This window comes from Lithobates pipiens, unplaced genomic scaffold (assembly GCF_037356315.1).
Source record: "Lithobates pipiens isolate NorthernLeopardFrog02 unplaced genomic scaffold, aLitPip1_a1.2 Scaffold_13, whole genome shotgun sequence".
NCBI lineage: Eukaryota > Metazoa > Chordata > Amphibia > Anura > Ranidae > Lithobates > Lithobates pipiens.
This window is the reverse complement of record NW_027507718.1, coordinates 282,242,655-282,270,159: the sequence shown is the minus strand read 5'-3', so window position 1 is coordinate 282,270,159 and position 27,505 is coordinate 282,242,655. Positions and strand designations below refer to the sequence as shown.

Genomic DNA, 27,505 nt, shown 5'->3' with positions numbered 1-27,505 from the left:
GTGGTTAAAGTGACATTAAATATGGAATTCTACTTTAAATTTCTGTACTAAGAGATTTATACTCCTTTGGGCATTTTATATGGAGTTTCTTTTCACTTCATTTTTATCCACTATATTTGGGGATTTTGATTACAGTTTCGTCTTCACATATATTTTGCACTAATGGTTTTATTGTTCGTTTTTTAGAACTGTATCTTTATTATCTATACATTGTTAAAATTTTGTTGTAACGGTTTTGCTAAGCTTTTGATCATTACACTTTTTTTTTTTCAAAAGACATAATAAACATTGAATACACCTTGGTGAATATACAGCAGCACCATTTTGGTTTATTTTGCAATATTCATTTTTATCAAAATACTTTTCTGTATATACATTCTTGGGGAAAAAAAACATCAGATCTTTGCTTACAAAAATAGGTTTTTGAATGAGTTATTTGCTTTTCTCATTAAACTTTCCTCTTTAAGTCACTTTTTGGTATCAAGAAACAAAGACCGTAGATTAACATAAAATACAAATGTTTGTGTCTGAACATTTCAGAAACAAGAAACAACATCTTGCATGAATTATTTTAAAGGTGCAACATAAAATAAACAAGACTTAAAACAGCACAAATAGGTATGTTAAAAATATTTCATGCAATAGAGGATGTGTGCCTAAAAAGGACTTCATTTTACATTTATTGCTTAAAAAAACATTTAACTTTTTTGAAAAAACATTTAAAAACTTTTTTACACTTTTATCTGAAAGTGTGCCCTGCGTTCAGTTTGCTCTCATCTAAGTGCTGTTTACATTTTCACTGCATATGAAATCTGTCTATAGGTGGCGTTAGATATGAAGGGGCAAGTCATCATACTAGCTTTAACCTGCATCCTTTACCATCACACATGGGTTCAGGTTTACCCTAAAGAGATAACCCCCTTTGAGGGAAATGCACCTACCTAGGAAACCATGTATCATTTAGGGCATTGCTGGGATCTAAATTAAGTCAGGGCATATCTAACAAAGGCATATGTGGTCACACAATTGATGCCAAGGTAATTTGGCACAGCCCAGATTATTAGTGCAGTTTATGAGGACAAGGTTTAACCTAAAACCTTAAGGGAACAGCCACACATAACTCAATCAGTCATAGGATTAAAGCCACCCGAAATTCCATTCGTCAGAGGGGTAGGGAGAGACAGGACCCCACCAGTCACAGGGGTAAAGCCACAGACAGTGCCCTTAGTCACAAGAATAAAGCTATAAAGCATGCTATCGGTATCAGGGAAAAGTCACTCAGGATCTCATCAGAAACAAGGGTATAGGAAGGGAAATTGTCACAAAGCCACAGAGTACACCATCAGTAACAGGGGTACACATAGAACTGATCAGTTACAGGGCAATGTCACACAGGAAAAAACAGTTACCGGAGTAAAGTCACATAGAACAAGTCAGTTACAGGGGGTAAAGTCACATACAACAAATCAGTTACAGGGGTAAAGTCACATGGAACAAGTCAGTTATAGGGGTAAAATCACATAGAACAAATCAGTTATAGGGGTAAAGTCACTTGAAACAAGTCAGTTAAAGGGGTAAAGTCACATAGAACAAGTCAGGTATAGGAGTCAAGTCACACAGAGCAAGTCAGTAACGGGGGGGGGGGGGGGGGGGGTAAAGTCACATACAACAAATCAGTTACAGGGGTAAAGTCATATGGAACAAGTCAGTTATAGGGGTAAAGTCACATAGAACAAATCAGTTATAGGGGTAAAGTCACTTGAAACAAGTCAGTTAAAGGGGTAAAGTCACATAGAACAAGTCAGGTATAGGGGTAAAGACACATAGAACAAATCAGTGACAGGGGTAAAGTCACCTAAAACAACTCAATGACAGGGGTAACGTCACATAAAACAAGTCAGTTATAGGGATAAAGTCACATAGAACAATTCAGTGACAGGGGTAACGTCCCATAGAACAAGTCAGTTATAGGGGTAAACTCACATAGAACAATTCAGTGAAAGCGGTAAAGTCACATAGAACAAGTCAATAACAGGGGTAAAGTCACATAGAACAAGTCAGTTATAGGGGTAAAGTCACATAGAACAAGTCAGTTATAGGGGTAAAGTCACATAGAACAATTCAGTGACAGGGGTAAAAGTCACATAAAACAACTCAATGACAGGGGTAACGTCACATAGAACCGATCAGTGACATGGGTAAAGTCACATAGAACAAGTCAATAACAGGGGTAAAGTCACATAGAACAAATAAGTTACGGGGGTAAAGTCACATAGAACAAATAAGTTACAGGGGTAAAGTCACATAGAACAAAACCAGTTATAGAGGTAAAGTCACATAGAACAAATCAGTGACAGGGGTAAAGTCACATAGAACAAATCAGTGACAGGGGTAAAGTCACATAGAACAAATCAGTGACTGGGGGTAAAGTCACATAGAACAAATCAGTGATGGGTAAAGTCACATAGAACAAATCAGTGACAGGGGTAAAGTCAAACAGAACAAATCAGTGACAGGGTAAAGTCACATATAAAAAGTCAGGTATAGGGGTAAAGTCACATAGAACAAATAAGTTACAGGGGTAAAGACATGCAGAACAACTCAATGACAGGGATAAAGTCACATAAAACAAATCAGTGACAGGGGTAAAGACTCATAGAACAAGTCAGTGACAGGGGTAAAGTCACATACAACAAATCAGTTACAGGGGTAAAGTCACATGGAACAAGTCAGTTATAGGGGTAAAGTCACATAGAACAAATCAGTTATAGGGGTAAAGTCACTTGAAACAAGTCAGTTAAAGGGGTAAAGTCACATAGAACAAGTCAGGTATAGGAGTCAAGTCACACAGAGCAAGTCAGTAATGGGGGGGGGGGGGGGGGGGTAAAGTCACATACAACAAATCAGTTACAGGGGTAAAGTCACATGGAACAAGTCAGTTATAGGGGTAAAGTCACATAGAACAAATCAGTTATAGGGGTAAAGTCACTTGAAACAAGTCAGTTAAAGGGGTAAAGTCACATAGAACAAGTCAGTTATAGGGGTAAAGACACATAGAACAAATCAGTGACAGGGGTAAAGTCACCTAAAACAACTCAATGACAGGGGTAACGTCACATAAAACAAGTCAGTTATAGGGATAAAGTCACATAGAACAATTCAGTGACAGGGGTAACGTCACATAGAACAAGTCAGTTATAGGGGTAAACTCACATAGAACAATTCAGTGACAGGGGTAAAGTCACATAGAACAAGTCAATAACAGGGGTAAAGTCACATAGAACAAGTCAGTTATAGGGGTAAAGTCACATAGAACAAGTCAGTTATAGGGGTAAAGTCACAGAACAATTCAGTGACAGGGGTAAAAGTCACATAAAACAACTCAATGACAGGGGTAACGTCACATAGAACAGATCAGTGACATGGGTAAAGTCACATAGAACAAGTCAATAACAGGGGTAAAGTCACATAGAACAAATAAGTTACGGGGGTAAAGTCACATAGAACAAATAAGTTACAGGGGTAAAGTCACATAGAACAAAACCAGTTATAGAGGTAAAGTCACATAGAACAAATCAGTGACAGAGGTAAAGTCACATAGAACAAATCAGTGACTGGGGGTAAAGTCACATAGAACAAATCAGTGATGGGTAAAGTCACATAGAACAAATCAGTGACAGGGGTAAAGTCAAACAGAACAAATCAGTGACAGGGTAAAGTCACATATAAAAAGTCAGGTATAGGGGAAAAGTCACATAGAACAAATAAGTTACAGGGGTAAAGACATGCAGAACAACTCAATGACAGGGATAAAGTCACATAAAACAAATCAGTGACAGGGGTAAAGACTCATAGAACAAGTCAGTGACAGGGGTAAAGACTCATAGAACAAGTCAGTGACAGGGGTAAAGACACAAAATGCCATCAGTTACAGGTGTAAGGTCACACTGAATACTAATAGTTCCAGTAGTGAACATACAGAATGTCATCAATTATACAGGTAAAATCACACAGAATGCCAGCAAATATAAGGATACAGTCACACAGAATGCCATCAGTCACAGGGACAAAGCCACACAGAATGCCATCAGATACAGGGTTAAAGCAACAGAGAGTGCTATAAATAATGCACCAAAACCACAGAGAATGCCATAAGTCACAGTTGTAAAGCTACACAGAACTCCATCATTCACAGGGGTAAAGCCACAGAGAAGTCTATAATTAATGGGGTAAAGCCACAAAGAATGCTATAATTAATGGGGTAAAGACACACAGAATGCCATTAGTAACAGTTCTAAAGCCTCACAGAATGTCATCAGTTACAGGGGCAAAGACTCACAGAATGCTATAATGAATGGGGTAATGCTAGTAATCAGGAGAAAGCCACACAGAACCATGTAGCAACATAACAAGCGCAAAGCCACACATAAAAACATCAGTCACAGGGAAACAGCCACACAGAATTGCTATCAGTCCCAATGACATCAGTCATAGGGAAAGAGACGTTTACAGTACACTACTAGCAATTTTAAATATCAAAGTCAAAATGCCACACAGATTTCTTTAGGTATGTACATATTTAACAATCAAGTGTAGATGATGACCCCTTCAACTCTTGCCTATCAAACTTACTTTTCAAACATGTGCAAGCCACAGACATTAACCTCTGAAGACCTGGGACTGTCCATACAGAGATTTTGCAGAAGACCCATGGCAGTGTTCAGGCAGGGAGAAGAAGAATTATCCTCCCTGATTAGAGAGAGGGACACAGTTGGTATCTGCAGTGTTTGTCCCTCTGTCTGTCTGCACACCACTAAGGGGGTCCTGCAGAACATCAGCTTCAAAAACATAGGGAGAGTATCGGCAGCAGCTGAAGTTGGTGCAGGGGAGGGAGATTGTAGTGCCAAGCCCAACACTTGGGGTGCTGGGTAGTAGATTTAGATTACATGTTCCCAGTGCCCAGGCCTAGTGATGTCCCTGATATAAATAGTCTTAAGCAATGTGTGGCTTTCAAAGAATTAAACTTCAATAGTATTGCCTAAAACAGAACTGCACTATCAAAGAACAATTTGATATGCTTTTAGGAGAGGACTTTTCATTTCAGAAGGCCAAAACTTTACCATTTTGGGCTGATTACCACTAGCATAAACTTGTTACACAAAAGGCAAAAAAGAAATGTTTGTTTCTAACACTGTAATTGTTCCCAGATTCCCTGAGCCATGGGTACACGTCTCTGAGTATATTATCCATGTTCTGATGCTTTTTTTTTTTTTTAGAACAAAGTATTTTTGTGTAATAGTGTAGTATTAAGCATATAAATCCAATTTGGCGAAATGCCAAATAAAATTACATCATAGTTACATAAATAGTAGATTGACATAAAGGTTTTCTTACGTAAGCCATTTCCTATTTATCTTCTTGTATAACAAGAAGAATCTTGAATCTCTCAATAATTGACAGGAGACCTTTATATCTTATTGCACTTTTCATTCTGACCAAAAAATATGGCAAAATGTATTTTCAGCTGAAAAAACAGCCAGGTAGCAATTAGCTGTTCTATATTTTTGGTCAATCTACAAAAATATACACCTGTCAGTTAGTCACATTTCTAAACTGGCTAGCAGTGCCTTCAGAGATCTTCATATGTTTTGTCAAACATCCCAAATCCTGGCATAGTCTATTATTAAAATTATGAAAAGGTCCCTAAAATGTTAATTGCTGGCCTACCAAATCCCGCACTTTGGTACTGCCCCATAATTTCAATGCACGACCTCTCTACCAATGCAATGGGTGCCAACAATCATCATTGCAGGGAAGGGGTAAAGTTTGTATATTAGTGTGTCCAAGGATTCAGGGTTTCTTGTGTCATGTCCAAGAAGACATTTGAAGGTGGATATTACTTGTAACCAGTTTAGAATGTATGTATAGCTAATAGGTGTACTTTAAATAATACAGTAATATATTATCATCAATGTTTTGTTAATAATACCAAAAATGTAAACCTTCTAAATGGATTAACGTGACACTACCAATTGTTATAATTATATGGTTGCCCAGTTATGACAAAAGAGAGTGACAGATCCAACTTTTTCTGTACAGCTGCAGCCCTTCTTGGTTGTTAACAGAACAACTAAAATTCTATCTATGTGCGCAGTAGCCACAAGTAGATAAAATGTATTTGTTTATAGGCTATACCCCTTAATATACAGAAGACTTAAAAAAAAAATGCTGCACTTTTTGCTTTGCTATATTATATAAGCCAAAACCATTGTTTTCATCTCCATTGGAGGGCTGAGCTATCTGTTTCTCACTTGCAGATCAGATCAGCCATCATTAATGGCTGTGAAGTCTGCAACTGCAATTACATATTGGTTTTCTGCATTTAAATGTGAAGCACATCTTGTCTTTGGTAATAAGCACAGTACAGCATTGGATTATTGCTGGCTGCAGTGACAGTACACATCTTCAAAGTCTGATCTTTACCTAGTTGGATCAGTGAAATCCAGAGTTTGAAGCCAAAGAAACTGATTGTATCAACCTGAAAAGCAATGGTGAAAAATTGTGATTCGCCAGGATCTCTTCTAACTATTATCTATGTTGTTATCTACATTGGTTCCTGAACCAAAGGCAAATAACCTAAGTAAGGGACATTTGTGGAATATTATTGGTATTCTGTGTGAGTTAATGAACTTAACAAAAGATTACATAAACTACCCCAAAGAAGGTACAAAACACATGTTCCAGAGGGAACATTTTTTTGTCATCTAATTAAGACACTTCCATAAAAAAGAATATGTTGTTAGTACTGTGTGCATGGATACAGACATATCCTGTTTATAACAACTGTTGTAATCAACATCTGAAAATTTGGTCCGCTTCTTTATATACAGATGCATCTTCTTTCACAAAAATAATATTCCTTTGGTTAGACAGAATGTCTCTTTTGAAGAGTCCACTATTTATCTCATTGGTGATTCAGGTGCATTTCTCATTGTCCTCTCCAGTCTTCTGAACCCTTGCATATGTTTTACATGAAGACTTAAAGCAGCTGGGAGGCCATGAGATGGGCCAGGAGAAAGAGCATGGAATAGAAGCCTGGACATTCTTCTCAAAAAAGAAAAACACAGGAAACCACCAGGACCGTGAAAGGAAATTAGTTGGGGATGAAGTCTTCAATGCCTAAAACAAAAGGTTAAGCCAATTTTATTACATTTTCCAGAAAGTTTAAAATCTAGTCAATACGTGGAAACTTATAACATACATTGTTTCATCCTTCAGAATACAGCAGAATCTTTAAATATGCTGACCCTGATTTGACAGAGTGCATGTCTTGCAAGTTAATAATAAAGGATGGTTAAATATGATGGATAATATTCAAATCTATACACATAAGGTACACCTTATGGGCATAAGAAATAGATATTTTAAAGTGATTGTAAAGCTTCCTTTTTTTTTTATATAATATATAATTTTACATTAATAATAATTATTAAAATAAAAAACATGCCATACTTACCTGTTTCGTGCAATGGTTTTGAACAGGGTAGCCCTGTACCTCCTCTTCTGGATTCCCCGCCCAGCGCTCCTGGCTCCTCCGCCCACATAATGCTAACCATTGAAAGACGCTTTATATGGGGATGTGGGCACTTATTCAGACTTGCTCCCGTGCTCCACTGCCACCTTTTATAGACACAGACTGTGGGGCTTGGCTGCGCATCCCCCCCCCCCCCCCCTCCATCATGGGATTTGATTGACAGCAGCAGGAACTATCAATTTGCTCAGTGAGGAGTGACAGAGCCAGTAGCTGCTTTCATGCACAATTCTGGATTGAGATCGGGCTCAGGTAAGTATGGGGGGGGGGGTCGAAAAAACAGGGCACACCAGACTTGTGCATGATCCTTTGATATGTTTATTAAAAGGAAAGAATAAAAACTACTCACAAGCATATGAAAGAAACCGCAATATAAAAGCCTTTAACTTATGGCAATCCACCTAATAATAGCACTCTCCAGTTGACGAGAAAGAGGACATATGAACCACTGGTGGCTGACACGTTTTGAAGGGATACCTTCTTCCTCAGAGCCTAGCAGTACTACCTCCTTCAGCTGCTTATATACATATGCTCATCTATAGGGCACTTCCCAGAGAGGCTCTGGTGCCTCATCCACAATCGTGGGCGGTCCAATAAAAGGGCATATGTGAAAGGAGGTGTATTGGTGGGGCAGATGAGCAGGGGATTACAGTGGTGGGGCAGGAGAGCAGGGGGGAATAGTGGTGGGACAGGAGAGGAGAGGGAACAGTGGTGGGGCAGGAGAGAAGGGGGAACAGAGGTGAGACATGTGCAGGAGGTACAGTGGTGCGGCAGATGAGCAGATGGGTTCAGTGTTAGGCCAGATGAAAAGGTAATTCAGCAGTGAGACAGAAAAGCATGGGGATACGGTGGTGGAGCAGATGTGCATGGAGGTACAGTGGGGAGGCAGATGAGAAAAGGGGTACACTGATGGGGCAGATGAGCAGGGGGGTTACAGTGGTGGGACAGAAGAACAAGGGGGTACATTGGTGGGGCAGATGATATGGAGTTACATTGGTACAAAGAGTTCAAGGTTCAGCTGAAATCAAGGTACAAGCAGGGTTGTCTAAAGGATCTGACAAGGTGATGTCCAGCATCTCAGATAGCTCAGTGAGAAGATTCATTGCCAGACACAGCTGAGGGCCCAGATTCAAGTCCAGGTCCTCAAAGTCATGGTCTGGGGCTGCATGAGTGCTGCCGGCACTGGGGAGCTACAGTTCATTGAGGGAACCATGAATGCCACCATTTACTGTGATATACTAAAGCAGAGCATGATCCCCATCCCTTTGGAGACTGGGCTGCAGGGCAGTATTGCAATATGATTTTGACCCCAAACACCTCCAAGACAACTATTACCTTGCTGAAGGTAAAGGTGATGGACTGGCCAAGCATGTCTCCAGACCTAAACCCTATTGAGCATCTGTGGGGCATCCTCAAATGGAAGGCGGAGGAACGCAAGGTCTCTAACATCCACCAGCTCTGTGCTATTGTCATGGAGGGGTGGCAACCTGTCAAACTCTGGTGAACTCCATGCCCAAGAGGGTAAAGACAGTGCTGGAAAATAATGGTGATCACACAAAATATTGACACTTTGGGCCCAATTTGGATTTTTTTTTACTTAGGGGTGTACTCACTTTTGTTGCCAGTGGTTTAGACATTAATGACTGTGTGTTGAGTTATTTTGAGGGGACAGCAAATTGACACTGTTATACAAGCTGTACACTCACTACTTTACATTGTAGCAAAGTGTAATTTCTTCAGTGTTGTAATATGAAAAGATATAATAAAATATTTACAAAATATATGAGGAGTGTACTCACTTTTGTGAGATACAGCGTGTGTGTGTATGTGTATATATATATATATATATATATATGATTTACATATGAGTCCATATGTGTATATGTACTATTAATTGTAGGTTGCCAACTGCTCACTGTGGCATAATCCCAGAGGGGCTCAGGGACCCTTTGTCTCCTTTCAATTTGAAGAGTGAGATGCGCCGAATGTTAGGGACTTGTAGTCCCCTCTCTATCTGAAGTGTAAGATGGATAACCTATATGGCATTGGTTTCTTTCCTCTCTCCCTGTTCTTCCAAGTACTATAGAGTAACGGCAGACTTGTCTGCTTTGTTCTCTATAGGAAGTCTACAACAAAATGCCAGACGCAATCCACAATGGCCGACGTCAATCCTGCGTGACGATGGGTGCACAGGAAGTGACGGCTAGACCGCACTTTCATTTTTTTGGGAAAGTAAACAACATAGCATGCGTCCCAGACATCGGTCTGACCGCCATAATAACACCACCAGTGAGCCTGGTGTACTAACGGCTATACACCCAAAATGTGGATTACCATACACAATGGTGGTAAGACCCAGACCCTGATAGGGCTAATATGATTGCTATTATTTTTAGATGTCTCCTAAAACACGGCCATGATTGTGATTGTGGGTGGGGCACCGGAGCCTCTCTGGGATGTGCCCTATAGATGAGCATATGTATATAAGCAGCTGAAGGAGGTAGTACTGTTAGGCTTTGAGGAAGAAGGTATCCTTTCAAACCCGTCAGCCAGCAGTGGTTCGTATGTCCTCTTTCTCGTCATCTCGAGAGTACTATTATTAGATGGATTGCCACAAGTTAAAGTCTTTTATATTGTGGTTGCTTTCATATGCTTGTTTTTATTCTTTCCTTTATTAACATATCAAAGGATAATGGCACAAGGCCTCTTTTTTTCTATTCTCTTTCTCATGACTAGGATACCCCTATCCTGGAGGGCAGCAAGGCCTGAGACATTATCCAGCCTGAACTTTAGATCACCTGATCAACACACATGTGGGCAAGAGTATTTTTTTTTGCTGCTATCAAAGTATAAGGGGGGAATTTTCTGCAACAGGTTTTTTCTTTATAATGCATTAAGGTTAAACAAATCTTTAAGTCTTAAGAATGACTTTAATGGAGCTCATTAGGAAGTGCTCTAAAAATGATTTATTTTGGTCAAGAAAAATGTAGACTCATATGATTGGGACATAACAGCTTGCTAATGCAAACTTTAATACCCAACCTCATGGCAATTGTCCATTGACTGTCCAAAAATTAAAGGTACAAAGAAGTAAGCACATCGATGAAGGGGTTTCATTCCTTGAAAAGGGCTATAATTCCTTGAATTATCCTAGTAGAATGGAAATCCTGTGCTTTATACAGCTCTCAGCTACTTAACTTGTTGGAAAAGGCAAGGCCAGTTTAGGTCAAGACCCAAATGCTCAGAGAACCTGATGTAATTTTAGTAGAGGTCCTGTATCATACAAACCCCTATAATTTTTTCTGATAACTGAACATACCTTTACACAGCCACCGTGCATGCAGAGGGCTACAGAGCAGAACCAGACCTTACACAGCCCTGTGGTGGTCATTTTGATTATGAGCTAAACACTTTGGGATAGTTAGCAGCCACCTCCACTGGAAAGGGTTATGCATGTTAAGTATATATTCTGCTAACATGAAGAACCTCTTTGTAGAGAAGACTGACCATTACAAGTAATAGAAGCAAACCATAGCTACCATTCAGGGGGTTAATAATCAATAAATCGGGGTCCAACCAATTACATGGAACACTTTGTTGAAAAGGACTGACTGTTAAAGCGGTTGTATAGTCTTAATTAAAAATTTTACCTACAGGTAAGCCTATAATAAGGCTTACCTGTAGATAAAAAAAAATAGCTCCTAAACCTGTAAGGTTTAGTAGATATTCCCCTCATGCGCACAGGGGTTTCTCAGCTGGAAGCCCGGCAGACGCGGGACCCTACCAGAAAGAAATCTCCCGGGCGCATGCGTGGGAGTGACGATATCGCTGCTCCGGCCACTCACAGCATCGGAGCCGCGATATCCGGAAGACACGCCGAGGGAACATGTCAGCTCCCTCGGCATGGATCGGGTGAGATGTCGGGGCTCGTTCTAAGGTAAGTATTTTATAATGAGCTAGTATGCAGTGCATACTAGCTCATTATCCCTTTTGCCTTGCAGGTGTGAAAAAAAAAAAAAAAACATGCCAGTGGGTTTACTCCCGCTTCGAGTCAAACATTCCAGGGCTCAAATTGTATTCAAGGTGAATTCTAGTTTGACATAGATTCTGGCCTGCAAAGAAACATAAGTAGAATAGCTTGCAGATTAACTAATATTGCACCTACCTTTTCATTAGCCATTGCATGATACCACCAAAAGAGTCTGGTAGTGATGTAGTAAGCTACAATTACATCTACGGTATAATGTTCATGAGCTACTAAAATACAAATAACCCCCGCAGCACTCAGCAGCCAGCAGAATAAGTGATACCACCAAAAGTGACGAGGGGAATCTGCAAGAGAGAACATGAAAGTGCCAAATCTGTTATAACTCACAAACATTGCAAAATCCACACTTCCTATGAGAGTTTTTGCTACAAACATCTACTTTAGGACTCCAATCGTTAGATCCCTGTACTTGAGTTCCCAAGGCTACACACTTCCCAAGGCCATTGCAAGGTGTCCAATCTCTTCCCATTGGATGCTTAATGATTTCAATACTTCGTGTTATGTACACAGCAGGAGTGGAATCACCTCAAGATGTGTGAGAAAACCACATTCTTGTAACTTGAGCAGCATAACAAAAAAAACTGAATAGAACGGAAGAAAGGAGGGCATGTTAAAATGAAAATGTATGAGGCTAAATGGAATTTTCAGCAAACTCAATTAATTCCAGTGGATAGATAAAAAAAGCCTTCTTGATATTTTCTTACAGTGTTGTGAAAATGATCACTTCACAGACACAGCTCTTTGTTCTAGAAAAAAGAAATCTATAAAAAGAAATCATTACATCATTTTATACCTTCCGTCTCGCAGCAGAGATAAGTGGCCTGACCCACAAAGTAATATTCTTGTAATGGTACAGGATACAGAGTTAATGGTGTTTTGGTTTATAGAAGCAACATTTTGGAGGAAATCAGGTCAATGCGCAGATGAATTTTTCAATGATGTATATTGTTTGCAATTTAGTTAATAAAATAAAAACATTAAAGCTGAAAATGGTACAGTACAAATTTGTATTAGATCACTAAAGTTATTGTTAGGTGAGTTTACAATGAATGCACCATTTCACAGCAGATCTTGAAATGTAATGCAAGGTTTGCTTATTATATCAGCCCCTTTCTCTCTACCCTTTACAAATTGCCACATTAAAGATGTAAGGGAAAACACCAGTAAGAAAATATATTTACTATACTCTAGGCTTTCATCCACAGTACCTAGGCCAAGTCACAATCTTTCTGGGGAGATCCTGGGAAAGTTGAGAATCCTGACAGAAGAAGCTTCTGCACTGGAGTTTCTTCGTGCAAGAATTAGGATCCTCAGTATATTTTCTAACTTATTAATAGGGTTACTATGATATATTTAAAGCTGAACTCCAGTTGCATTATAAACCACCTGAGCTCCGGAAGGTTTAACCCCCCTTCATAGCTTGGTCATTATTTGCTTTTCAGCACTGTGCTACTTTAGCTGGCCACTGTGTCATCATACAACACAGTGCGCAAAATAAATGCATATAATTATTTTACACAAATAGAGCCTTCTTTTAGTGGTAGTTGATCATTACTGGGTATTTAATTTTTTTGCTATATAAACGAAGAAAGACCAAAAACTTTAAAGCATCCCCTTCTGATATTTTCTACTTTCTGTTATAGTAAATATCCAACAAAATCTAATTTATTCATAAATATAGGCCAAAATGTATTCTGCCACATGTCTTTGGATAAAAAAAATCCTAGTAAGTGTATATTATTTCATTTGTATGCAAATGATAGCGTTTACAAATGATGGTATACATATATATATTTGAAAAATACCCGGTGTCGCGTCATTTTGACCAAGCACACAACAGGGACCCCTCCAATACGTTGTATGTGGGCATTGACAAGTACAGACCCCATTGGAGGGGCGGGTCACTCGTTAGGGAGATTTCCAGGCAGGAAATGGCCTGGATATACAGGCTAAAGACTTATGTTCCGTTTGGCTTGAATGTCGACACAGATGTGAACGCCTTCATCAATAACTCATGATGGCGCGCACATCCTGGCTACATTCTTCTATTTTTATTTTATTTTACTTTATTTTGTGAACACCCTATGAGTGGTTGGGAACTCCATTTAGTGTGGGGTCTCTGATATTGACTGTAATTGATGTCCCGTAGGAGCCTACTTTGTGTACAGCATAGAATATCGTCTTTTTATGTGTCCTTTGACAGATATAGCATTAAGAATGGCGAACATAGTTCCATATTGTTGTTTACATTATCAGGACAATGATGTCAGTTGTTTTAAATTTATTTTTACCATTATGTTTACTTTGTGACATTGTGAGCTCTCCCTACTAGACTTACACTCTGGGCCGGTGGCTTTATGGTACATGTTCAAGAGGGATATCAAAAAGAAATTTTCCTGGGTCAGGGTTATGAGGAATTTTTGGTACATCTCCACCTTCAGGGTCTTAGTGGGGAGAGTGTTGTGGCAATAGACCCATCTCTATTTGATGTGGGATGAGCCCTTATTTAATATTAAAAAAGTTTTTTTTTTTATGAATTTTTCAATTTTTATTAATTCATTATCTATTTTATATTTTTATACACCATAAAATAATTATTTTAGTTTTTCCTCTCCTCCCCCCGTTTTTCCATCCCTTCCCCCCCCCCCTTTTTTTTTGATGGGGCAATATTATGCTCCCTCAGCCCCAGGGATGTTTTGGCTGTTTCCTGAAATAGCCTATGTTAGGTATTTGGGGCGATATGGGTGGGAGCTGATTGTCACCATTAGACTGGCGGTGCAAATAAGGCCTGTATGGGATTGTGCGCTGCTTCACAGTGAGTGCGCTCTGAGGCGCTCCTGTGAAGGTTGGACCTGTGGGATGACCGCTGAGGTGGCCATAGGGTTAAATGTTGTGCGCTCGTGTGGGTGGAGATCGGGCGCCAGACGGGACACACCGGAAGCTAATAGATGATGATAGTGAGGCTTGGCAGTTCCTGATTCAACCACACACCGGATATGACATACCGGTATGAGAGTGAGGCTTGGTTGGCCTGTTACAGCCACACACCGGATATGACCTACTGGAATGACAGTGAGGCTTGGCTGGCCTGAATATAGCCATATATTGGATATGACGTACCGGAAGTTATCCGGGACCGAGGGCGAGGCTTGGTTATACCGGATATGGCCACAAACCGGTAGTAAGGAACCGGAAGTGGGGCGGAAGAGGGTATAGTCTATTGTTTTGTTTTTTCTTTTCTGTCAAAGCTGCTAGGGGTATGTCTTGATAACGGTTGGGCGCACGACCCAGGGAATACAGTGGAACATATAATATCCAGTGGTTTGTGTACCAGGTCACTCATTTAATTATAGTTTTGATAGGTACCAGGAACAAATATGATTGGTTGTCTATATGGGGGGTGGGCTGTTACCTGGCCTGAGTCAGTCCCTGATTGGCCCTTGGGGGTAGGATCTGACGAATCATATTTGGATACTGAAATGAGGCTTGGTTTTGGCGGGAACAGCCAGGTGCCCAGAGTGAGGCTTGGAGGGCTAGAGACAATATAAATGGAGGTGACGCAGCGTGCCGCTCGTGCCCCTGGATGACGCAATTTTGTTTGCGAAACGCGTAGGGCTGAGCGGTATGCTATACATCACCTCGTGTTTGTGACGGTTTCCAGGAGAACGGGTCTGTCCGTGTGCGTCCGGCCGGCGCAACGGACTTAAGGCTTTTTTCTTCTACACATTGTGCAAGTGCAATTTTACTTTTTTATCTTCAGTAATAAAGGGTTTTACACTATTTGGAGTTCTATTTTTTCCTTTATGGTTCTGATGGTTCTGATGTCCCTGCTTTGAGTCCCTTTGGACCTATGAGGAAGACGTCTGGGAGCAGTTTCCACATAACTCCTATTGGAGTGGTGAAACCAGGAGAATACTGAGGACCCCTTTTGGCTGGAAGTTGAATCTACACTTTTATCGCATGTTGGTGGTGGATCGAGCACTTTTTCATTGGACCCAGTAGTGGATCTCCTATGATTACTGTGGTTCATCTGTGGAGGACTTTATTCACAGTTTTTGAAAACTAGTCTCTTGTGGTTCATATATACGGACTTATTGTTTATACACTGGGTGTTTTTTCCCCCTCTTTTTTATATTATAGGTTTATATAATGGAATTTCATATTGCAAGGAATGAGTTGTATGGTCTGAGCTATTAATGTATTTGTGTTTTTCACTATGCACGATATAGGCATATATTAATCTACATATAGTTGCTAATATTGGTTCACGATTTATTTCATTTTTTGCACAATTAGATGTTTGTGTGAGTCAAGTGCGGCTTATTATTTTTCATTTTATTTTTCATTTTATTTTTCATATTTGAAAATGGATCAATCCTGATGTACCAATGGCCTTATCATATTTCTTGAGGCCCCTAAATGGCAGAACAGTACAAATAGCCCTCAAATGACCCCTTTTTTAAACATAAACAGTCTGAGGTATTTAGTAAGAGGCATGGTGAGTTTTTTTAAGTTGCAATTTTTTGTCACAATTTTTTGGAAAATTAAGAAATTAAATAATTTTTTGTTTCAAAAATTGTTTTACATACTGTCACCAGTGCTGTACAGCTTCATCAAAAGACTGGTGTGGCGGTGATCAGGGAAACCGGGTGGTGACAGTATGTTAAAAAAATTTAATTACATTTATTAAACATTTTTAAAAATGTATTTTCTTATTTTAACATTTTTTTTTAATGATACAGGATACCGTGTTAATGGTGTTTTGGTTTCTAGAAGCAAAACAAAAAAACAAGATGGAAGTATCTTTATATGGTCACAATCATGTCATTAATTAATATGATGCTTCACATGATGGCTCAGTTGAGCCTTTGACATAATGGATACCAATACTGGGTTTGAATTCATGCTTATATCTCTCCTCAGATGTTGCTGTGATAGTGGGCCCAGTGTGTGTTTGATATTTTATATGTAAAGATGCCGTTACAGTGGTGATAGGTGAAGGTGTAATGTGTTTCTACACCGTTTGTGTGATTTTTGATAAAGTCCAATAAAGCTGTATCTCTTTTTATCCTTCACTTAATACTTTCTGTTTTGTGGGCTCCTTCCCAAACCCCCTTCTTTTTGCAATGGGGGCATCAATGCCCATTGCCCGACTGCAAGGGGCATTGATGCGACTGGTCAATGCTTGGATAGCTGATTGAATGTGTTGAGTTACATTTAGAAGAAGCAGAAGAAGTGAATGGTACAGCCTAAAGGGAAAACCTAGAAGATTCTGAAAAAAAATTGAATTATTGCTTATTGCTATGTTTATGCTTTATCTTCTATCTGCCTAGAGTTCAGCTTTAATGCAGCACTTTGATTGCCTTTTAGCGAAGGCTTCATTCAGGTTAGACCCGGTTCATAGATTACCAGTGGGAGAGAAGATCAGTGAAGCACACTCCGTATATACATAAAAAAAGCCTGCATGGTACTGCCAGGTGACTCTAATGCCGCGTACACACGATCAAACAATCCGGTGGAAAAGTCCCCCCGTGTGTAGCCTCCGGCGGACTTTTTTTACCCAAAAGTACGGCGGACTTAGAAAGTAGTTTTGCACTCCAATCTTTCCATCGGACTCGCATTTCGGCGGACAATCCGGCCGTTGGTATGCCAGTCCGCCGTACTTTTGAAATGAACGGACTCGCCCACACAGGCGGAGGAAAGTCTGCTAATTTTTAGCGCGTCTCCAGGTAGACGGGGCCAGCGAAGGAGGCGTCGCTGGCCCCGTCACCTGGTATGGACTTAAAGGGGAGCCCCAATGCCGAAAAAATTGGCGTGGGGGTCCCCCCCAGGTCCACATCAGACCCTTGTCCGAGCATGCTACCCGGCCGGCCAGGAAAGGGGGGGGGGGGGCGATCGAGCGCCCCCCCCCCCCCCGAGACATACCAGGCTGCGTGCCCTCAACATGGGGGGTGCCTTGGGGAAAGGGGGGCCCCGCGCCCCCCCACCCCAAAGCACCTTGTCCCCATGTTGATGAGGACAAGGGCCTCTTCCCGACAACCCTGGCCGTTGGTTGTCGGGGTCTGCGGGCGGGGGGCTTATCGGAATCCGGGAGCCCCCTGTTGTGGTGACAACTATCTAACAGGGGAATCCTCTTCTCTTTGTAGTAATTTCCTTTTACTTCCCATTGTGTTGCTGGTAAAAGAAGTAGAGGAAATATTTCCCTATACAAACAGCAAAAATAAACTGATAGGGGTTTTACTCAATCTCATACTCTTTCTAAAACGAAAAAAGTTTCAGCTATACATACACTTTAATCACTTTATGCCCCAATAAACCCATATGTGTGGTGGCAAACAGCTGGGCTTTAACACCCTCGTGCCACACATATGCATCAATGGGCAGGCAATGTTTATATTTGCTCCCAGCACAAAGACTGAGTGGCCATAAACAGCTCTTGGTCCCAAAAAAACATCAGTAGCCAACGGGACCAGCTTCTAAACATGTGACCATTGTGACAGCCAATCACAGTGGTCAAATGATCGTCTATCTTTGGGCATGAAGAAATTTTAAAGGAGATGCCAAGGCGGGCGGGAAGGGGTTAAGAAAACATAGCAAGCATAAACCATATTAAAATGTTTCACTCAACAACATACAACATTTAATCTTACATTCTTTGATAAATAAATAGGTGAGGGTCAGCATGACCGTGTGTCCACTGTAAAGAAAGTCTCCACATAAGATATGAGATCCAGTGATAGTTAGGCCACCCCCGGTTAACAGTCGCAGAATTCTTTGTGCTTTGCCGTAAGAATCTCCACTGAGCTGAGAAATATTAAATGTATAAATTAATCACTATATTAAATTAAGCATTTGTAAAACAAAAAAACACAATCTGAACTCTAATATTTTAAAACGATTAAAAAGTGATTTATTTTTTAAACTTGTGTATATAGGCAATGACCATTTAAGTGTATTTTATTTGACACAGCTCAAAGCATCAGAATTATTTGTCAATAAGGCAAGGTCCAGACTCAGAATGATAAAAGAAGACTTTACACGGTACATATTAACCAATAGCACACCTAAATACTGCAAAATGCTAAACCTTTCTTGGACAATAGTCTATGACAAAACCAGTAATATACAACCATGATCACCAAGAGCTGGCGGATGCTGTATAATATTTTTGAAGCCTAGGATTAAACCAGCCAGCCATTCTCAACCACAGTTCCTGCAGAGATTGCTAGATGTTCTTGGAACTGTGGCTGGCTGACCTCCAATTTGATGGAGTCTGCATAGTTCTTGGGTTCAATGCCACTTGGTAGAGCCAGATGCATGACCCCAATGATCTTTTGCGCTATCTGGGAAGATGGTATTCTGGACACCACTGTAAGGGAAACATTTTTACTACCAGATACTAATGTAAGGGTAAGTTTCCCAAGGACCGCCAATTAAATGGTTAGTACAGGGATTCCTGGAGACCTGAAAATGATATCAAAGGTTCCTCTGGGGTAAAACAGTTTGAGAAAGCCTGGACTAAACAGTCAATGTTAAGACTGTTTTGATTGTAACCCTTATAGACATTGCTATACACATACAGTAAGCCCCATCAATCAATTTGCCTAAAGGAAATTTGCCTGTATATTCTAAAGAGATTGTTCTTTTTTATTTTGTAAACTGCCCTGGAAAAATGTCAAGTGAAATCTGATTGGATCATGTGGGCAACACACTTTACATCCAGACACATGAGATGTATTTGGAATTCTCTAGTTTTGAATTTTGGCACCAAACAGGTTTGTCAGGCAGTAGCAGTATGTAGAACCTGTCCGTCTATCTCTTATATCTCTCAGTGGACAAACCGATTCACTGTCAGTTGACTTTGGACATACTGTCCAATCTTTGTACCTATAAAAGAATGCAAAGGAATAGGAAGCAAAATCTGACAAAAAAAAATAACAGTTCTTATGTTTTACTAAGCTGACATTTTAACCACCAATTTTCAAAGCTTCCTTGAGCTGTAACGTGAACTGGTATATCCTTAGTCATTTAATCCATAGCTTGCCTCATTAGCTATTGTTAACTAAGCTTCAAGACACATTTACTTCTAACCACTTACATAAGTAGCCCACCCAAAGGTGGAAAGATTCCAAAGTAAAAGCTCTTGTTTTAATGCTTTTGGCTTAATGTTTATTTTGCAACTGCTACTGACTTTTCTACAATTTCTTGGTGGAAGATGTTAAAACAATTGGGTCTAATGATCAATACAGTAAGCTAGAATCTTTGAGCCATCTAAGACAGGCCATTGATTAAACAAAAATTGCTGGAATATCCCAGTCAAGCTGGCCATAGACTGTCTGAATCTTGTCTGGCTCAGTAGGGACCGGTCTAGATTCGAACCATGTATGTGCAGGCTGATTGTACACATGTCGATCCATCAATCAACTTGGGTGCAATGAGAATTTTTAGGATGCGATTATTGGTACTAGCAATAATCACTCCCCGCCCGGAGAACTCAATAGCTCCATGTGACGGAACAAATGTCTACCCTGCAACCTGTGGTTGCAAAAAAGAAAATCATATAATCTATGGCCTGCTTTAGTGTTGATGGGGGAATACCTCCATGGAGCTATTATGTTCTACCAGTAGGGGGGCAGGAAACTGTCCCTGCCAGAACACAGTGATTATTGCTAGCGACTATAGCCTCTGGTTAAAATCGCATCCTAAAAATCTAACATGCTGGTTGTACCCAAGTCAATCAATGGATTGACCTGGGTACAATCAGCCTTGCCTACACATGGTTCGAATCACGGCCAGTCCCTGCTGAATAAGCCATGATTCGTACAGTCTATGGCCAGCTTAAAGTGAATGTAAACCCTTACATATACCCAGTGAAGTGAACAGCCTCAGTTGATATACAGAAATGAAACAAATCTTCCTACATAATGTATATCTGCTGTCTTTAGCTTGCTATATTTTTTAGAAAGTGAACATTGTGTAATTCCGCATACACACGATCGGAAATTTGACCAGCAAAAGACCGATGAGAGCTTTTTATCGGAAAATGCAACCGTGTGTAGGCTCCATCGTACTTTTGCTGGCGGAATTTTGGCCAGCAAAAGATTGAGAGCTTGTTCTCAATTTTTCCAACAGAAATTTCGATCGTCTGTGGCAATTCCGGCTCGCAAAATTCTGACGCATGCTCGGAAATAATTCGACGCATGCTCGGAAGTACTGAACTTCATTTTCACGGCTCGTCGTAGTGTTGTACATCACCGCGTTCTTGACAGTTGGAATTTGATATGACCCTGTGTAGGCAACACAAGCTTGAGCAGAATTCTTTCAGAAAAACCATCGAGAATTACGAACGTGTGTATGTGGCATTAGAGATTTTTTCTTCCTGTTCAGCACTGGGTGTGGGTTCTTGGCATACCCTGTGTAACCACTGATTGGAGGAAAGGCAAACACCCCCCCCCCCCCCTCCACATAGGCAAAGGAAGGAAGGAATGTGCAGAGCTGTGCTGTGAATAGACCAGCTCTCTGCTAATCTATTTATAGCACCCACCCCAACACAAATTTCAGGCTGGTTTTATCTTAGTTGTCAGACAACTTGTCAGAAGTTATCATGCAGAAGAACAGACCAGGAGAAAGACACTAGACTTAGGGCTTTGGAGAGAGATAAGAAAACACTACAGATATATGTGCTTAAGTCAAATTTCATGAATCAGGTTTACATCCACGTTAAGCTTTCATTCTACAACAGTACAACAGTAGTAAGGAGTGGACAAATATAATCACTAAAAATGGAACAAAATTATATGTTGAATATCTGAAGCCACTAAATTATTACTGATTCTCCAGTGGGATAGCTTATCACCAAGGCCTACATACAGGTTATTTGCTGGGCCTCATTGTTTCCACAATGGTTACAAAAAACAAACATTTTAATTGCTGGTGGTTGCTGAAAGTAAATCGAACATTGGCCCTCTTTAATCTGCACTGTTTAAGTACATTTACATGTAATACACACTTCATAAAATGCTTATATAAATACTATAAAGATGTGTTGTTTTTTGCAGTTATTTAATGCCCAATATGAGTCTTGTAAAAAAAAAAATTGTAAGCAGTTAAACCAGTCTGCTAAGTTCTGTTGTATCGGGAGGGGCAAGTGAGTGTTGAAACAACTATCTTATCAATCTTAAAACAAACTGCACCAGGTTGGTCCACCCTTGCCCACAATACAGATCTAGGTGCACATCTAGCTCACCACTAAGTATCATACTTCAATCAAACAATGGATGACTACACTTTTTTTTTATGCAAACTCTTTTAGTAGGTTGAAAAGGGGAACATATAGGCAGCAAAAGCATCTACTCTATGACTAAGTGCTTTTTAGCTTGAAACATATTAAGAGACCCGTATCTTCATTTGTTGTTCAATCGAAATATGTCTTTTGACTCATTGACGGTATTTTAGCTGACATTTTTTTTTTACAAGTTAGAAGAATCCAAATAATGTATACAAATTGTAATGTGTAACTTTTTCTTTTAAGTGGGACAAAACTTACTTTCGGAGCACACTGAAAGTGCATGCCAGGCACAGGTAGGGTTGTGACATACATTGTTATACATCTATATAGGTACAAAGTCCCGATGATGAAAAAATACCTTCTCCCCACGATTGATCTGTAAATAGGAATAGAGGAAAAACAAGTATTTAGAACTTTGTTGATCTCTGAACTAAACTAAAATGTCTTCCCTTTTCTGTGTGTACAACTCTGGATATTAAAATGAGCATAATCAGTTACAGATACAACCAGCAGACCAACTACTTGTGTCTCAACCTATAAGCTGTTTAAACTATTATACATTGAGCACACAATTTTATTTTCCTTCAACCCAGCGGGCTGATGTTAGTGCAGTGAACTCCCCCCACTGAGCTATTGTGTTCTGACAGGGGGAATGCCCTCACCAGGACACACTCATCAGCAGCCATTGGCTACGAGTGCTGATCAGAATTTGGTTTTCCCAGCACGCTTGTTCAACAGAAGGTGGTTGTGAGACCTGAACAGGGTCTCACACACGGACCGAAAATCAGCTGGCTCCTGTCGAACCAAGCATTTTGGATTGATTTTCAGCCCGTGTGTACCCAGCGACTTAGCATTACTAGGGCTAGCACCACTTAGAGCTGCTTTTTCTGATTGATAGAGTGCAGATTCTGAAACCCACTGAAATATTTGTACAAAACATGTGTGGGGTTACTCCTTAAAGTGTTACTAAACCCACAACAGTAAAATCAGTCTGTATATGCAATAAAGCATGCTTGTTATACTCACTGTGGAACCTAAGTGGTTAATCCTCTGCATTGTGTATAAATGCTGTGTAATCCTGTCTCTCTGATCCTCCTCTTCTTAAACTGACTCCAATACATCTCATGATAGAACAGAGCCTTTGGAGGCTGCACATTCTCAGTTTGGTGTATAGTGCTAGTGTTTTTTCTTTTTACTTGGGAGAGTGCGTGTGATCAGCACAGGGCCAATCAGCATTGGCCAGACAGAAGGTCAGGGGAGAATGAAAATCCCTCCTACAAGCTTTACTAGAAACTGATAGAAGTCTCAAGGCTGCTATGTACTGCTGATGAGAAAAGCTATTTATTTAGCAGTTTATATTTGCAAAAATAATTGCATTTCCATGTTCTGTATACTGTGGGAGACCAATACACAGTAAATGCAGGGTTTAGTAACACTTTAAAGCTTAAAGTAATTGTAAACAATCACTTTGTAAAACAACCCATTCAGTTTAAAGTAGAAATTTAAGACAAAACATGTTTGTATAGATACAAAAAAAACATTATAAATACATTTTTTCCCCATTTTTTAAGTGATCACAGTCCCTCTGTTCTCAGCTGCATAAGAGCTAAGGGGAGGAGAAGGAGCAACACACTGAGCTTCCCAGTGAATGGCTGTGCCAGAATAGTGTAGGTACATTTTTTCTATGATGAGGGAAATTTCCACTAATAATGTGCTGTTGAAGCATGGTAGAAACATCCTAGGACAGTAGATATTTACATATCTCAAGTCATCACCGATCCCCAAAATAATGGTGTTGTTACTCATTTTAGGATAGAACAAAAATAATTAATTGATTCCCCTTTGGCTACTGTACATCCAGAACCAATATTATGGAGCTATTTGTTCCAAACTGCATACAGCTGTTTCAGCTTTGTTGATCACTATTAGAACAGTGCATGGAAACTGGAAGTTGGGTGGGCAACAGAGAACCAAAAAACAAAACACAGCAGAGCCTTCTTAGCATAAATCTAAATATCATATTCCATTACAAATTCCAAAAAGAAAAGGGTTATTTTATACTATTTTATTATTGTATTAATCAGTGAGTCTGGATGCACAGTTGGCCAAGGAGCAAACAGAAATAATTTATCCCACCCATATCCTAAAATGTGAAATATGCATAGCTGCCAACTGTCCCTGATTTCAAGGGACTCTGTCCCTCTTTCCTTCTCATTTGTCCCTAATTTTGGTCTGAGCTATATAGTTGTATATAAAAGGCACTTTTTATCTTTCAAAAAGTGTTTTCCAGTGCTAAACCTTTCATTCAATTTCTAAATTGCTGTGTTTTTAAATTTCAAAAGCCAATATAAAGGAATAGTAGTGGTAAAAAAAAAAAACTCTTGTGGGTTTTTACTCTTTATAATTCACCTTTAAACTGGTTGTAAACCCCTTACAACCACTTTAACCTACAGGTAAGCCTACATTAAGGGTTACCTGTAGGTGCAAGAAATATCTCCCAAACCTAAAAGGTTAAGGAGATATTTGAAAGAATAACGGCACCGATATTGGGCGCAGGCGCACTGAGCGTGCCGTTTCTAACGGCGATCATTCCGTTAGTGGCGGCACCAGCGCGCATGCGCGGGAATGAAGTCATCGCGGCTCCGGCCAGTCACAGCGCCGGAGCCACAATACCCGGAAGTCACTCCGGGTATCATGGCGGCGATGGAGGTGGTAACCGAGGACCGCTGGGGGGGCTTCGATCTCAGGTAAGTAATTCTTAATGAGCTAGTATGCTATGCATACTAGCTCATTATGCCTTTGCCTTGCAGGGTGTCTTCTTTTAAGAGGCTTTACTTCCTCTTTAAGGGGGTGTGTCCTATGCCTATATACTTTTGCTAATGGGTGTGCCTTGTTCCCATCTCAAAAAGTTGTAAGGTATAAATATGTGATGGAATGCAAAATGTTCTTTTCTAAGAAGACCCTACTGTGTTTTGCCACTGGTGCAGGGGAGGGCTTTTCGGTACCCTTTGGCCTAACTCACCACATCATGTCAGGTTATATTGTTGTTACTGTATATAATTATGCAACAACAGTACCTACAGAGGCAGGGATTTGGTGTTTTCATTCACGTTGATCTATATGTATTGTGTGTTCACAAAGGTGAAAGTCTTCTAAAGCCCCATACACACTATCAGATTTTCTGCTGATTTTTGTCTTCAGATTTACCAAAACCATGTAGTAGAAGGGCCTGTCTGATTGCATACAAATTGAAACTCCTAAGGTTTGACCTCATATTATATGGTTTTGGTAAATCTGAAGGAAAAAGTCAGCAGAAAATCTGATAATGTGTATGGGGCTTTAGGATAACATTTGGTATTTGTGTCTCCTGCAATGATAGTTTATAATTTAAGAACATATCTTCATCCCTTCCCTGGTAAAGAGACTGCTGATGATCTAAGGACTACTAAAATACCAAAGCCCTAATATGAACAAAGCAATTGAGGAGCCAGACAGCCCGAGTTGGGAGCCAGCAGACACATTTATGGTGCCAAGCCTTCTTCTTCTATTTAAAACCCTCACAAAATTTAGGTATAAGCAAAAAGAAAAAAATGACAGGAACTGTTATTGAGGCTATTCCATTTAATTTTGTTATGGCATATTAATGATTAAATGAACCAGTTAAGCTTTTGTTTATTTTGTGCTTGGATCAAAGCTTCACTTTGAAAAACAATACTCAGTGTTTCCAGTGAGCTCCAGCAATATGTTTATGTACTAATAAGGCATTCACAGAACACCTATGTCTTCAAACATGTTGTGCCAGCTTACGTCCAATGCAGCTTGAATACAATAAGTAGTAGTGAGTTAAAGTGTGTTGATATCTGCAGTGCTCAATACTACTAATGCCAGCTCCTAAGTAAAGTGTTTCGGAATTTAATCCCTGCATTTTTTGCCAAGTGTAAACTATGTATGTTCATGTAATAGAAGAAGTTAAAGACTCCACTTTAGAATATTCTGCACTAAACTATCAAAATTGGAAAGTTAAAAAGCAGAGTTTACAATTAGATATATAAATGTTGTGTCACTCTGTTTTTCTATAGTCTAGGAAACTCCTATCTAAACAAACCTTTAGCCACTTGTCTAGCAGAGCTTTTTTTTGCACACATGATGGAATGCAAATTTTAGGAGATAATTTTAAGCCCCCCCCAGGCATTATGTATTTCCTGGAAGCAGAGACCCTGGAGAATAATGCCGCGTACACACGATCGGAATTCCGGCCAGAAAAAGACTGATGAGAGCTTTTCATCGGAAAATGCGACCGTGTGTATGCTCCATCGGAATTTAGCTGTCCGAATTTCCGCCAGCCAAAAATTGATAGCATGTTTTCAATTTTCCCAACGGAAAAACTTTCTATCGGTAATTCCGATCGTGTGTATGCAATTCCGACACGCCAAAAATCATGCATGCTCAGATTCAACTACGAGACAGAAGCTATTGGCTACTACTATTAAACTTCCTTTTTCTAGCCACGCCGTACGTGTTGTACGTCACCGCGTTATAAATGATCGGAATTTGATGTGACCGTGTGTAGGCAAGACAGCTTGAGCCGAATTCCGTCGGAATTCCGTCGGGAAAACCATCAGAGCTTTTTCCGACGTGAATTCCAATCGTGTGTATGCGACATAAGGCTACATTCACATGGATGTATTTAGGCATAAACTATGTCTAGTATACAAAACTAGGTACATTTGGACCAATAGCTGTGTAGCTTACCAAAGAAGTGAATTACTGTGTGACTCTGTTTTGGTGTGAACACCAATGCTTCTCTGCTAATACCCCCATGTAATAGCATAGTAGAATTGACTGGTTCTCTTTAGGAGATATCAGGGGTTTATTAGAACCATAAGGTCACCTATGCACCCCAATGAAGCTTATCAAGCACAGATCATGCTTGATCAGTTTCTTCCCCAGTCAGCACTGCAGGGGAATGAAAGTTCTGAACCTGAAAGTGCCAAAATGCTCATCGCTTCTGTGTTCATTGACCTGAGAGGAAATCAGAGAACTGATGTTTTCTGATCTCCCTCTCCTCCAGCCAATGACACTCATCATATCAGTCCCATGCCTGCAAGAGGGACAATGAGACCTGAAATACATGGCAAGGGTAGTCAGGTGGGGGGGGGGCATTATCTTTGAGGGGGGGCATTATCTTCGAGGGGGGGAGGGTGGAAGTGAATAGGTGGCTTCACACTGTTCTGGGAGTGTGCTGAAAAGCCTTTGCTACCAGCTACTATTTACAAATGCTGCTGGTAGATAAGTAAAGAAAGTAATTGGAGATTTTCAAACACCTGGTGAGGGGTATCAAATAATAATATATGGTACTTACATACACAACATAGCCAAAAGGTATAAGGACACCCCTACAAATTATTCAGGCCAATTTACCAAAGGAGTTGAGATATTTTACTCAATAAATTATAGCTGTGTTCACTTTGAATACATAAGGCCAGCCATACACAGAACGAAAGAAGTTTGCTCTATTGCCCCAACAACACAGACAGTGTTGATGCGGGAATCCCTCTTGATGAGCCATTGTCTTCTC

General features: G+C 40.1%; 1 protein-coding gene across 3 annotated transcripts in view; it reads right to left on the bottom strand.

The window, feature by feature from the left end:
* Positions 1-303: 303 nt before the first annotated feature.
* Positions 304-27,505, bottom strand: part of SGMS2 (sphingomyelin synthase 2) — a 92,162-nt gene continuing 64,960 nt past the window's right edge. For all 3 annotated transcript variants that reach the window (XM_077476684.1, XM_077476683.1, XM_077476685.1), the window contains 4 exons: positions 22,186-22,303; positions 18,290-18,443; positions 11,757-11,923; positions 304-7,179 (listed from right to left, as the gene is read on the bottom strand). In XM_077476684.1, the coding sequence (XP_077332810.1) occupies positions 6,976-7,179; positions 11,757-11,923; positions 18,290-18,443; positions 22,186-22,303 (643 nt within the window). In that variant the 3' untranslated portion in view covers positions 304-6,975. The remainder of the gene's footprint in view (positions 7,180-11,756; positions 11,924-18,289; positions 18,444-22,185; positions 22,304-27,505) is intronic.